This window comes from Hemicordylus capensis, chromosome 7 (assembly GCF_027244095.1).
Source record: "Hemicordylus capensis ecotype Gifberg chromosome 7, rHemCap1.1.pri, whole genome shotgun sequence".
In the NCBI taxonomy this organism is placed as follows: domain Eukaryota; kingdom Metazoa; phylum Chordata; class Lepidosauria; order Squamata; family Cordylidae; genus Hemicordylus; species Hemicordylus capensis.
Window position 1 is genome coordinate 25,880,399 of NC_069663.1, and position 14,680 is coordinate 25,895,078.

At 50.5% G+C, this 14,680-nt stretch overlaps 1 protein-coding gene across 2 annotated transcripts in view; it reads left to right on the forward strand.

Moving 5' to 3' along the window:
• Positions 1-14,680, forward strand: part of SLC8A2 (solute carrier family 8 member A2) — an 83,372-nt gene that overhangs the window by 19,670 nt on the left and 49,022 nt on the right. For both annotated transcript variants that reach the window (XM_053267791.1, XM_053267790.1), the window contains one exon: positions 5,948-7,784. In XM_053267791.1, the coding sequence (XP_053123766.1) occupies positions 5,977-7,784 (1,808 nt within the window). In that variant the 5' untranslated portion in view covers positions 5,948-5,976. The remainder of the gene's footprint in view (positions 1-5,947; positions 7,785-14,680) is intronic.

A 14,680-nucleotide genomic window follows, 5' to 3' on the forward strand; every position in this document is an offset into this window, starting at 1 on the left:
CCTTTCCAAGCACCTTTTCGTTCTCCTGAGATGTGCATGTCCGGATAGCCATTCAGGGAACGGGCACGCCCAGGATCCTGTGGGGAAAGGGGGCTCAGGGCCGGCTCTGGGGTGGCGAGGTCAGGAGTTCTTCGGAAATGCAAGGTTGGCAAAGGAGACCATTACAGAGTGGTCTACACAGTGGGGGAAGTATGCCAAGCAGCCCCATTGCCTAACTTGTCCTTTTAATTCCAACGGGGCTACTTAGAGTAACTTCCCTTGTCAGCCAGCATATCTCTGTTTGCGTAGGATGCTACCCAGGAGGGTCATAGTGTCCTCCCTAGTTTGGGAACAGTTTGTGCTCCCGTGTTGTGATCGTGTGGGAGAGAAAAGCAAGGTTGGAGGAGGAGGAAGTGATTGTCTGGGAGGGAGGAGCTGGGTTGGACGCGGCTTACCCAGCGCTTGACTGAGGTCGGAGGAAAGGCTTGCTGACCCAGCTCCTCTCTCCCAGGCGATCGCTTCTTCTCGCTCCGGTCGTGCTTTTTCCCTTGCACACGATCACAAGGCAGAGAGCATGCCTAGCTCCTCCCAAACGAAGGTGGGATTTTTGTCCTACCTGAATTATAATCCATTCAGCACTGAATAAGTCCTGGTCAGTACTGAATGGAGATGTACCATGGATGGCTGTCGCAGGCTGTATTTATTTCATTTCATTTCATTTCATATCCCGCTCTTCCTCCAAGGATCCCAGAGCGGTATATTACATACCTGAGTTTCTCCTCACAACAACCCTGTGAAGTAGGTTAGGCTGAGAGAGACGTGACTGGCCCAGAGTCACCCAGCTAGTCTCGTGGCTGAAGGGGGATTTGAACTCAGGTCTCACTGGTCCCAGCCCAGCACTCTAACCACTACACCACGCTGGCTGTAGTTCTCTTCCAGAGCCTTGGCTCCTTCGCTCCATCAGCGAGAGGTCCCCTGCTTCGCTCACCTTTCTACCACCTTAAGTGGCGCAGTGGGGAAAGGCTTGACGAACAAGCAGAAGGTTGCTGGTTCGAATCCCCGCTGGTACTCTATCGGGCAGCAGCAATATTGGTAGATGCTGAAAGACATCATCTCATACTGCGCGGGAAGAGGCAATGGGAAACCCCTCCTGTATTCTACCAAAGAAAACCACAGGGCTCTGTGGGCGCCAGGAGTCGAAATTGACTGGACAGCACGCTTTACTTTTACCCTCCTTTACACAGGAACACAAGAAGCTGCTTTATACTGAGTCAGACCTTTGATCCATCTGGCTCAGTACTGTCTGCACTGACTGGCAGCGGCTCCTCAGGATTTCGGGCAAGGGTCCTTCCCAGCCCTCCCTGGAGATGCTGCCAGGGGTTGAACTTGGGACCTTCTGCATGCAAAGCAGATGCACCACCACTGAGTTGCAGCCCCATCCCGTAAGGGGAATAGCTTACAGCAGACAATGCTCACGTGTAGTCACCCACCCAATTGCAGACCAAGGCAGTTCTTGCTTAGTTTGGAAGGATGCCCTCTCTCCTGCTGTTGCCCCTCCCTCCACCTTGTTTTTTACTCACACACCATCAGGAAATGGGGCCACTCACAGCTCTTGAGCGTGGACAGGGTGGGACGCTCTCTCCTCAATGAGAACCATGTGAACCAACCAGCCTACTTGCTAGGGGGCAAGTCCCATTCAGGGGGTCCCCACCTTGGGCCCCAGATACTGTGGGACTATGGATCCCATCATCTTCAGCGGCCACAATGGGCCCCAGGGCTGGCAGCCCCTGCATGAGAAAGGTAGGGTAGAGGATGTTACCAGCAGCCTCTCGGGGATGAACCGAATGGTATGAAACCGAGGACAGAGGAAAAGGAAAAGGCCTGGCCGGGAGGGTGCAGAAATAAAGCCGAGAGAACCTGGAAAGAGATGTAATTCTTCCAGGCAGGCTTATTTCCTTGAAGCTGGCAGAGCGGCTGAGTTGAGAAAAACCCCTCTCCAGGGTCCGGAGGCCAGGAACGGAAACAGCCCATGGAGCTGTGTGAAGAGAATATCAAAGCCGGAGAGGGCGACCTGCCAAGAAGACAGGCGTGCCGTGGGTGAGCTGCTGGGAGCCTGACAAGAGGCTCTGTGTGGGTGGCAGAGCTGGGAGGGGGCAGAGGGAAGGAGCCAGGGGGACTCCGTGGGGAGGAAAAGCTGACTCTCTCTCCCCCCGCCTTCCCTGGACCTAGGGTTGTCACCTGTTCTGGTGGCCTTGCTCCTGTGTCTGACAGAGCTATCAAGCAGCTCGGTAGAGGAGCACAGTGAGAAAGGGACATCGTCACTTCCGAGGAGTAGTGCCAGGAAAGAAAAGGAAGCCATCCCACCTCTATGCACAGAAAACAGAGGTGTATGAAATTATGCATGGTTTAGAGAACGTGGCTGGGGAGACGTCCGTTCATCGTTCTCCCTCGCATGCAACACTAGAAACCAGAGGACATCCCATGGAACTGATGGCCAGGAAATGCAGGATCAACAAAAGGAAGTACTTCCCCCTCCCCACACAGCACAGAATTAATCTGTGGAATCCCCTGCCACTGGATGCCATGATGGCCACTAGCTTGGATGGCTTTAAGTGGAGCTTAGACAAACTCATGGAGGACAGGTCCATCAGTGGCTACTAGCCTTGATGGCTATAGGCTACCTCCAGGCTCTGAGGCCAGATGCCTTCAAATTCTAGTTGCAAAGGAGCAACGGCAGGAGAGGGGGCAGGCCTTCACCTCCTGGGTTGTGTGGCTTCCCACTGTGGGAAACAGGGTGCTGGACTAGATGGGCCTTGGGCCTGATCCAGCAAGGCTCTTACGTTGTTAGAAGAAGCTTTTCACAGCTTGAAGATAAGCATAGTCCCTGGCTCACACCTGCACATCAAGCTGCAGCTAAAGGCACAAGAGCAGGAGCCAGCTGAAAAGTTGGCAACCCTGGTTTGGCAACCAGTGGCGGGATTTTCTGTGGAGGCAGCTCAGGAAGAAAAGGGGACGTGCCTTTCCCTCCATGGGCTGCATTCCCAATCTTTTTCAATCAGGAAAGCCAAGAGGTCTTTGCTCTAACCTCCTTCTTTCCCCCTCCACCCTGGCTCCGCTGGAGATAATTGAATCAGCCTCCTGTCTGGGCTTCAACATCTTAAGAGACTTGACCCTGATGGGTTAGTTGGCGCACCTTGGTTGGGAGTCCTCATTCATTCCCACTCTGGCAAGAGAGAAGGAGTAAATCATCACTGGCTGGAGGACAGAGAGGAGGAAGAGGAGGAGGCTCCTTCGGCTGGGGGGGGGGCGGGATTGAGAGGGGGAAGCTTGTGCAGTCAAGGTTTGCATCTTGCAGCTGGGGTGATAACATGAAATGGAGGAAAGCTGGGCTCACCTGTCTTTAAGAGCTGCCAAGAAGGATGTCAGAACATAGGAAGCTGCCATCAGAGGTGCCCCTAGGTAATTCTGCAGCCTGGACCTCCTTGGAGGCCACCCCCCCGCAAATTAAGCATCATCATGCTCGGCCAGGCGACCACACCACCCAGGACAGACTAAAGAGGATTTGGGGCCCCCAAGAGCTGTGGAGGCCCTGGACTTTGGCCCCAAAGTCCAGAGGTAAGAGCGCCTCTGGCTGCCATATATTGAGTCAGACCACTGGTCTGTCTACCTCAGTATTGTCTACACAGACCGGCAGCGGCTTCTTCAAGGTTGCAGGCAGGAGTCTCTCTCAGCCCTCTCTTGGAGATGCTGCCAGGGAGGGGGACTTGGAACCTAGATGCTCTTCCCAGAGTAGCTCCATCCCCTGAGGGGAATCTCTTACAGAGCTCACACACTTCTAGTCTCCCTTTCATAAGCAACCAGGGCGGACCCTGCTTAGCTAAGGGGACAAGTCATGCTTGTTGCCACAAGACCAGCTCTCCTCTCCTTTCTGCAGGGCTGGTCTTCTTGGGTTGCCAGCAGACCTCAGGGGTGGGCGGGGGAAATGCCTATCCTGGCCTCTCTTGTGCCTTCAGTAGCCCCTTGGTGTGCAGTGGTCATCATTTCCTAGCCTTCTAGGGAAACCCAGATGGTGCTGATAGATGCATGTGGGGTTGCTGTTAAAGGCATCAGCCACACCATGGTTTGTTGGAAAAAACTGACGTCTCAAAACATACACGGAATTGTTTCCCAGTTTTCAAGGTTATGAGGCAGCTGTTGTTTTCTTAGCGCTTGTATTGTTACAGAGGTTTGTTAATCTGCTTATCTGCCTGTTTGATCTTCTTCACCGCTGTCTTGGAAAGTCGCAGTGCACATTTATTTTAATGCGCAACTGACTTGTACATTCGTAAAGTAGGGAACAAAATAAATAACTGGAGAGAGGGATGGATCTGTATAGGCCAGGGGTTCTCAGCCTTGGCTCCCCAGATGGTGCTGAACTACAACTCCCATCGTCCAAAGGCAAAGGCAGTGGATGATGGGATTTATAGTCCCACAACATCTAGAGACCCCCCTGACTGGGAATAACTTCATGGCCGGGGTAGGGGGGTCTGCACTCTGATTCCCCCCCGCCCCCCAATGTCCAGAGCCATCATTCCTTTGGTGAATCCAGGCTTGCTTGCTTCTCTCCTCCTTTGCACAATTCATGCAGTTTGCATCCTTGTTCTGTTGGAAGCATAAAAATAGAAACAGGGTTTTTTTGCCCAGGAGGCTGGTGTGTGGAACCCGGCTTGCCCGTGGGCTGCTATCTGTGGGATCCATCTGTTATCTGGTGGGGACCAATATGAGGAAGAAGAGGCAGTCAGAGAAAGGGACTGTGCTCAACATGGCATAGGAATTCATCCAGGAGAGGTATTTGGTTACTGTGGAAGCACCCCAGGAGTGGAGGGCCATGGCTTTAAAACGTTTTCCTTGGTTTCTTTGGAAGCAGGGTTGCCAACTGACCAGGGCACAATGACCAGACCGGTCCTTGTGCCTGGAGTAGCAGCTTGAGCTGTAGAAATCAAGCTTTTCACAACATGGAGGGAAACACAGCTGCCCGATATCGGTGTTTCCCATAGTCTGGGACACAGACCAGCAGGGATCTGAACCGGCAACCTCTTGCTTGCTAGGCAAGTTATTTCCCCGCTGTGCCATTAACAGAGCACATTGTAAAAAAGAGGAAAAAAGAGGAAACTAGTAGCCAATTAATAAAAAGGAGGGAGAAAACACCTATTAAATAATTATTAAAAAGTCATAATGCATAACAATATTTAGTAGCTTACCTTTCATTCAAATTTAATATCTAACTATAGCCAAACATGCATGCTTAAGAGCAACACTATAACCCACTTAGCACAATATTAGCACAATCTCCTCCTCTTCAGTTATTTTTCAGTCAAGGACTACAATGACCTGAGACCTTTGCTCTCCTCTGCGGCTGAGAGCAGACATGATATACTCCGGGACAGTCCTTTCATGGGGTGAGGTGAGGTAGTTGCCTCAGGCGGTGGATTAATGGGGCACCAACGGGGTGGTATGGTGTCCCCTGTTACCACTGCCATCAGAGCAGCTCTTTGGGACCAATCTAACCCCTGCAAGCTTTGCAAAGAGCACCCTCTCTTCAACTCCTTGCAAAGCTTACAAGGAACATGAGGAGAGAAAACGGGGCTGTTGGGAACCTCCCCTCCTCCCTGCTCTCTGCACCACTTTAAAAAGCTTTCAAGAGTCAGTTTTGAAAGAGGGCTGACCCCTACCAGGTTTATGGGGCAATGTGGCATTTAGGCACCTTGCCTCCTGGACATATTATAGTAAACATTCTCAAATGTGAGTCCCTGCATTTTGATGGACGACAACTCCCATCATCCCAGCCTGCAATGGCCTTCTTGGAGGTGGATTTGCCCCCATCACTGGGTCTCAGTTTCCCCCCACTAGATTGCATGCTGTTATAGAGTGTAACTAAAGGTCGCTCTAAACCTTGGTGTTTCTTTCTTCTCCTTCCTTTCCCCATCAGATCTGGTTGGCCTGAACCGTCCAAGGAGGATGTCGCCATTGCATTGGACATACTGGCTGACCTCTTGCTCTCTTGCCAAGGTCTTGATTGCCTCGTTACTCTTTGCGGAGCGGGCCTCCTGGGCTGGAGCATATGAAGCTGACCCAACGGCCCCCAACAAGAGCTGCGTAGGATCCAATGAATGTAAACCAGGAGTGCTGCTCCCAGTCTGGCAGCCAGATAACCCCTCCTTTGGGGACAAGGCAGCCAGGGCCATTGTCTACTTTGTCGCCATGATGTACATGTTCCTGGGAGTCTCCATCATCGCTGACCGTTTCATGGCGTCCATTGAGGTGATCACGTCCAAGGAGAAGGAGATCACCATCACCAAATCCAATGGTGAGACCAGCATTGGGACTGTCAGGATCTGGAACGAGACGGTTTCCAACCTCACCCTCATGGCGCTGGGCTCCTCAGCGCCAGAAATACTCCTCTCGGTCATTGAGGTATGCGGCCACAACTTCCAAGCTGGTGAGTTGGGTCCTGGCACCATAGTCGGCAGTGCAGCGTTCAACATGTTCGTGGTGATTGCCATCTGTGTGTACGTCATTCCCGCCGGCGAGAGCCGCAAGATCAAGCACCTGCGAGTCTTCTTTGTCACGGCCTCCTGGAGTATCTTTGCCTACATCTGGTTGTATCTGATCTTGGCCGTCATTTCACCGGGGGTGGTGCAGGTCTGGGAAGCTTTGCTCACCCTGGTCTTCTTCCCCATCTGTGTGGTCTTTGCCTGGATGGCTGACAAAAGGCTGCTCTTCTACAAGTATGTGTACAAGAGGTACAGGGCTGACCCACGCAGTGGTATCATCATTGGGACCGAGGGCGAGTTCCCCAAAGGTATAGAAATGGATGGCAGCTTCATCGGCAATGACCACCGGGAGAGTGTCTTTGTTGACGGGAGCGCAGCCTCGGTGGCCCCTCTCCCTGTCACTACCCAGGAAGAGAAAGAGTTAGACGAGAGCCGCAAGGAAGTTATCCAGATCCTCAAAGACCTCAAGCAGAAGCACCCAGACAAAGAACTTGAGCAGCTGGTAGAAATGGCCAACTACTATGCTCTCTTGCATCAGCAGAAGAGCCGCGCGTTCTATCGCATCCAGGCCACCCGCATGATGACCGGGGCGGGCAACATTCTTAAGAAGCATGTCTCCGAGTTCTCCAAGAAGTCGGCCAATCTGTTGGAGGTGCCGTCGGAGGCAGAAGTAGAAGAGAACTACAGCAAAATCTTCTTCGAACCCTGCATGTACCACTGCTTAGAGAACTGTGGCTCAGTCACTTTGACTGTGGCTTGCCAGCAGGGCGGTGATACCTACAACACCTTCTACGTAGACTACAAGACGGAGGACGGCTCAGCCAAGGCAGGCTCCGACTACGAGTACAGCGAGGGGACGTTGATCTTCAAGCCTGGCGAGACCCAGAAGGAACTGAAGATTGGCATCATAGACGATGACATCTTCGAGGAGGATGAGCATTTTTTCGTCCGTCTGCTCAACCTGCGGGTCGGGGATGCCGAGGGCATGTTTGAGTCGGACTCAGCCGACCACCCCAAAGGGCGGCTCATGGCCCCATTGGTAGCCACTGTGACCATATTGGATGATGACCATGCTGGCATCTTCACCTTCCAAGACAAACTGTTGAGGGTCAGCGAGTGCCAAGGGACCCTGGAAGTCAAGGTGATCCGAAGCTCAGGGGCCCGTGGGACGGTCATGGTCCCCTACCAGACGGTGGAGGGGACTGCACACGGAGGGGGCGTGGATTTTGAAGACTCCTGTGGGGAGCTAGAGTTCAAGGACGACGAAACAGTGTAAGTAAATGATGCTTCCTATGGCTGCAGAGTGGGACAGCTCTGGGGGCTTTATGCATGATTCAGATTAAGGGGATTTTGGAAAAAACGACTTTGACTTTTATTAGTTTTATTTATTTGCAGAATGCCCATTGTGCTGATGGGAATCATGTGTTTGTGGGGAGTGTTTTTATATTACCAGCACACCCAGCCACTGGAGTTTGCAATCTCTGTGAATTTCTGCAAACATACAACGAATATCCTCTTTGGATCCCAATCAGTGAAACCCAAGCTATCCAATATAAAAGGCTGTGTTTTCCCCACTACAGCAAATGCTTGCTGTGGGGAGTACTTGGGGTTTTTTTCTAGGGGACCACACTGTTCCTCTCCCTGCCCCAGTGATATAGCATTAAAGTGCTCTGGTTCGGGGCTGGAACTCAGCCTGAATTGCGGATCAGTTGGCACTATGGAGCACAACGGGGGAAGGTTTCAGGAGGGTGGGAAAGAAAAGTGCATTCACTCCCGCTCAAGGCTTCAGCCAGCCGAGTGGCCAGCCACCTAATACTAGACTGGTTCAGCCCACAGAACTGTGATCTGTCAGGTAACCAGTGGTGAAGTCTGAAAAGCCCGTAAATGTCCAGCTCCATGCACCATGGGTGGAGAATTTGTTGCATTTGCCGAATTTTCCCAGACTCCCTGCCTAAACCTACCAGTTCCTTTCTGGCTCCACTTCCTAATCTCCCAGATTCCATTTTGACTCTTCCCCCGCCCCCAGTCCCTCCATGATCACCTGCTTCTCCCTTTCTGGTGCTGCCTCCAGTGTTTTAGAAATGAGAATTTGGCAACCCAGTAAATTGCCAGTTAATGATTTCCACTCAGGTCTCTAACCACTGCTTCTCCTCATCTGTCAGATAGTTGTAGGGGCTACTCCGGTGGCAAATTATAAAAGCAATCAAGAGCTTTGATTTTTTGAAATTATCCCTTCCCAAATCAAGCTGAAACTTTCTCCCCAGCTGCTGCATAATTAAAAAATAAAAGTTTTATTGGAACGAGCAAGGGGGGGGGGGAGAGAAAGACTGCAATTTTATTCATTACACCTGAAAAAGGAATCTCATTTGAAAAGCCTTTTCTCTGGACTGGCGCTCTGTAAATTAAAGCAATAATTTTCTGCCGCTTTCCCCCAGGCACCCATCCAAAATTTTGGGGTGTGCGGCCTGGGTATTTCAAAAGCTGGGACTGGAGCCAAGCTAGCTGAGTGGGAAATCAGAGACTCTCCGTTTCTGGTTTTGTTTTTAATTACGGTATTGAAAGCGGGATAACTGACCGAAGGCCGGGAGAGGCAGTGGTGACTATGGGAGCAGCAGAGGAGGAAAGAGGACAACTGGGGAAAGCCGGATGAGGTGGTCTGATGATGTGCACCTTATTCAGGGTGTGTTCGGACACTTTGCATTTCCTTTTTACCAAAGGCCTTGCTGGGGCGGGAGGAGCTTTGAAAGGGGATTAGACAAATTAATAGAGTTGGAAAGGTCTATCAGTGGCCGCTGAGCTAATTGGTGTGAACGATGCAGAAGTGAAAAGGATTTCTTTTTCTGCCGAAGCGAATGTGGTTGTGAGCAACTACTGTGAGAAAGAAGGGCTGTCCAATGTAGTCCGATGATGACTGTGATGCTCGTTGTTTATCCAGAGTGTGCAATGGCTTCATTTCCCTGCAGTCCTTGCAACGAGACTGGCGGGTATTATTCTAGCCCCCTCTCGCAGATGTGTAGGGTTGGAGGCTGAGGCAGAAAGAAAGTGAAGAAGCAACCTGTTGAGTTCACAGCAGAGGCAAGATTTGGGAAGCGGACTTCCCAGCTGGGAAAATACTCAAAAAGGACATTTTTGTCACTACTCTAGGGATGATGGGAGTTGTAGTCCCACAGCATCTGGGAACCCAAGCTTGTGAACCCCTGCACTAATCTATTCCCTCCCCACGACCTCTCCAACTTTGGTAGCATCCCTTTCTCGGGGGCCGGGTGAGGGGGTGGCCTCAGGCCTAGGTGTGAGGAAGGGTTGCAGGGGGTGCCCCGCTCTGCCCCTTCTACCGCCTAGTGGGCACATGGAGGGGCACCCTACTGTCATTTGCCCCAGGCAGCAAAATGCCCTGGCTTGCTCCTGCATCTCTGGATGGGAGCCATGTCAAGAATACTTTCCGACCGGGCATTGGAGACACCGGGAGATCATTGGAGATCACAGGCACTGGAGCAGGGCCGGCATCCAATGTCCATCCCAATGTCTTGCCAGGACACATGGAATGAATGCAAAGCTGTGGATGCCAGGCGGAGAGATGGAGAGAGCAGAATTGGAGCTAGAAGTGGTGGGAGGAATGATGCAAAGAATCCAAGCCGCCCGGCCCCTTAGAGACACTTGGCTCGCCCCTCATCCCTCCGTATTTTGTCTTGTCCCTTACAGAAGCTATGCAGAGAGAGAGAGAGAGAGAGAGAGAGAGAGAGAGAGAGAGAGAGAGAGAGAGAGATCCTTAATGTGGGACCTCCACTAGAGATGGGGCTGTAGATCGGTGGAAGGGCATCTGCGTTGCATGCAGAAGGTCCCAGGTTCAATTCCTGGCAGCATCTCCAAGACAGGGCTGAGAGAGACTCCTGCCTGCAACCTGGGAGAAGCTGCTGCCAGCCTGTGTAGACAATGCTGAGCCAGATGGGCCAAAGGTCTGACTCAGTATATGGCAGCTTCCTATGTTCCTGTCATTTAGTCATCCAGGCCCAGTTTGCTGTGGGTTTCTGAAGTCTTTTTTACTGCCTCGGTGGTGGTGGTTGTCCCTTCCAGGTGATGCACAGGCTGCTGGGATCTTTCGAGGCCTGGCTGTAAAATACTTGCTAAAGGGGCGAGGTGTGGCCCAAAGCAACTGAAACCTTTAAATCATGTAGCAAAATCTCTCTGTTGAAAAGCATTGCCGGAAAGATTAATAAAGAAGTCACTTTGCCGTGGCCTTGGCTGGGTTTCTCCGTTCTAATGCAAGTTTAGCCTTTGATGAAATTGGTAATTGGGGGGAAAAACCTTCAACAACTCAGCCTTTTAAAAAAAAGAGAGAGACTGATTTAATCACTGGAGTTCTAGCTTTTGCTAAACGGAATTAGACTTCACGATGGAGGAAGAGACACGGACTGGGTGTCAATGGGGCAGAGAAAGCCCAGCTGATCTACACACTAGGCTTGATGGCATTCTGAACTACCCTAGACTTTGGGGCATACTTTTTGAATGCTTCCCCATCTAAAAGAACAACAGCCCCTCTCTGCATGTAAAAAATGGGATTTCAGGGAGAGGACTTTGCAAACATTTTCTCTCTGATATGCTAACTGACTTCATGCTGGGAGCTGTTTTACATGGAGGGCACAGAAAATGGCACTGGGTATAACCTTTAGTTTTTGTTTTAAAATGAAATCTAAGTTTCTAGTCCTGATGGTGACAACAATATGTTTAAATGTGCATGGGCAATGCCTGGAACCTCAGAAGGCCAGGGAAGGGGAAAATAAGATTTCCAGTGAGGGTGAGGCTTCAGTGTCATGGCTAACTCATGCCCCCCCCCCGATGAGCAAAATCAGAATAAATTTTGCAAAACAGTAAGCATGACAGAATAAGTTGGCCACTGTGGCTGGGCTTGATGCAAGTTTGTTTGTTTGTTCTATTACATTTCTATCTCGCTCTTCCTCCAAGGAACCCCAAGCAGTGTACGTGGTTATGTTTCTCCTCACAATAACCCTGTGAGGGAGGTTAGGCTGAGAGAGACGTGACTTGTCATCCAACAGTATCTGGGGATCCAAGTTGGAGAAGCCCTGAGTTACGCAATATAAGCAACTTTTCTCCAATTGACAAACTGACATATAGCACTGAATTTGGACTGGCTGGGTGCAGAATGTTTTTAGTTTTTAATTTTAAGCACGGCGCACACCCAGCTCTGGTGCTAACAAAGACTGTGTCTCTGAACACCTGCAGAGTGCTTTCTCCCCTCTACAGAGCAACCACGAGTAGCCCCCAACCGTCTAAGGTGACTAGGAACCATCCAGACCTGGTGATACAACCAACGCCCAGATCAGGCCAGAAGCCTTTCCAGCCGATCTCCCTTTAGAAACCAAGTGTGGCTTCCCTGATTGTAGCCGGAGGACTTCCGGAGGTGTGTTTAGCTGGTGTTGCTGTCGGAACATCTTGTTTCGTCCTGCACACGCTTCAGCTCTGCCTCGTGTCGACTCCAAAGAGGCATAAATTGCTATTGATTTTTCAGCCTTGATGATCCTTCAAGCCTCCAGTTAATCAGCTCTGGCCTAATCTGGCTGTGCTGACAAGCCGGGGGAAATTAATGAGTTCTTACATTGTGTGAAAAAAACCCCAGCAACTACACACACACACTCACGCACATGCAAACACTAACACACAGACACACCTAAGAGCTGCCAAGGAAATCTCGACAAAAACGAGGCCAGTTGTTAGCTGACCGTGGAACTTCCAGTGCCAAGAACAGGCTGTCTTAGTGGTGATTCAAACACTGCCTCCATATACGCTTCGAATGTGGGATTCTGAACTGGGAAATCCAACCCTAGACCTTCCAGGCTTGAATGCGCTCAGAAGTTCATGCGCCCAAGAAATCTCCCGCCTGATGAATTATTCACTGCTGTGCTTGGGTGGAAATCAGCAAAAAAATCTCCACCGAGCTCCGGGGAGGGGGGGAAGACTGCTGGTGGTTTTTGAAGTCTAAATGGCTTGTGTTCAGTGATGGGGTGTTTATGGTTTTCTCAACACGGAAGATTCTCTCTCCTTTGCCGGTTGCTTTGTAGGAAACCAGCTGCAGGCTAGGCTGAAAGGGTGCAGAACAAACCTGCCTTTTCTCTTCAGATGGCAGGAGCTGAGATTTGGGGTCACCTGACGGATATTTTAAAAAAATGCTTTGCCACTGTAATATGGAGATACATCACGGTCTCTGGAAGCTTAGCTTACATAAGAACAGCCCTGCTGGATCAGGCACAAGGCCCATTTAATCCAGCATCCTATTTCACACAGTGGCCCACTAGATGCCTCTGGAAAGCCCACAGGCAAGAGGTGAGGGTATGCCCTCTCTCCTGCTGGGGCTCCCCTCCAACTGGTATTGAGAGGCATCGTGCCTCTGAGGCTGGAGGTGGACCACAGCCATCAGACTAGTAGCCATTGCTAGACCTGTCCTCCTTGAATCTGTCTAAGCACCTTTTAAAGCCGTCCAAGCTGGTGGCCATCACCACATCCCATGGCAAGGAATTCCATAGATTAATTATGCGCTATGTGAAAAAGTACTTCCGCTTGTCGGTCCTACATTTCCCAACCTTCAATTAGGAAGCTGCCATATATTGAGTTAGACCATTGGTCTATCTCTCTGTCTTCACAGACTGGCAGCGGCTTCTCCAAGGTTGCAGGCAGGAATCTCTCCCAGCCCTATCTTGGAGATGCTGCCAGGGAGGGAACTTGGGACCTAGATGCTCTTCCCAGAGTGGCTCCATCCCCTAAGAGGGGAAGATCTTGCAGTGCTCACACTTCTAGTCTCCCATTCATATGCAACTGAGAAGAACCCTGCTTAGCTAAGGGGACAAGTCATGCTTGCTACCACAAAACCAGCTCCCCTCTCCCCTCCAGTTTCATGGGGTGACCCCTGGTTCTAGTGTTGTGAGAGAGGGAAAAAATTTCCTCTCTGTCTACCCTCTCTACTTCATGCACAATTTTATACACTTTGATCATGGTTTGTATAAATAGGTTCCCACCTGTTGTTGCGCATAATCAGAAGGAGTGTCTTACAATAATAAGCAATGCCTTTAAAACACCCCCTCTAAAATAAGCAATGTCTGGTAATTGTTTGGTCCTGCAGTAATGTAGATCATTGTAGATAATGTAGATCACGCTAGCTGGTAATTGTTTGGTCCTGCAATAATGTAGATCATTGGTGTGGGGCCTGAATCCTTGGTGTTTTGCTGGTGAGAAGCCATTTCAGTCAGGGGGGTTATAGACGGCATCACTTGACATCAGTGCCTCTCTGTGGTTTACAGAGGGCAAATAGAGTACAATAGGAAGGGGCAGACATTAGAATTTAGAAATGGCACTCAGTCTAACCTACCTCACAAGGCTGTAGTGAAGGTACAATGGGGGAGGGGAAAAACCTTGTATGTCACCTTTAGGGTTGCCAAGATTTCATTGCCAGAATGAGGAATACAAGTTTGGAGGGGCTGGGGGGTGGGTGGGAGAGATGTATGCAGTGGTAATCAAGAGCCCGAGTATCAGTGGCATATATGTGACTGAATTATATTCTATTGAAGAATGCCAGCATTGTTATTATTTAGAACATATTCAAGTCATACCACTTTTCGACCAAAAAACTGATTTTTTGTAATGTAATGTAATAGTTTACATACCAAAAGGAATAAAATGGCCCCCCACCCCCATCCACTGCAAGTGTTTTACATTGCCACTGCTTGCCTTGCCACCAAAATGCAGGATGAATTCAGTCCCTAGAGGGACCAACATTTCATCCCTGAAATGAGGGACGTCCAGCGTAATGCGGGACAGTTGGCAACCCTAGTCACCCTGATCTCTTTAGTAATCAACAGCAGCCTATAGAAAGAGCTTCTCTTGCAAGAGAACGGGCTCATCCTTTGAATCTATTGTGTGCAATTTTACCTGAACCAAGGCAATGCCGTGCAGACACCGAACCAAACTTCCCCAAGGGGCTGATCCTGGTTGCCCATCCACCAAGAGGCATGCCTGGCTGGGGTGCAGCCAGCCCTTATCTGCCCCTCCTCTTTCAGCCACGTGGGCAATTCCTCAGAAAGTACCCCGGTAAGATACAAACGGTCATGATAGAGGCGGGAGACAGACCTTCTCGACTCCTACCCTTCTTTCCTGACCTGGTA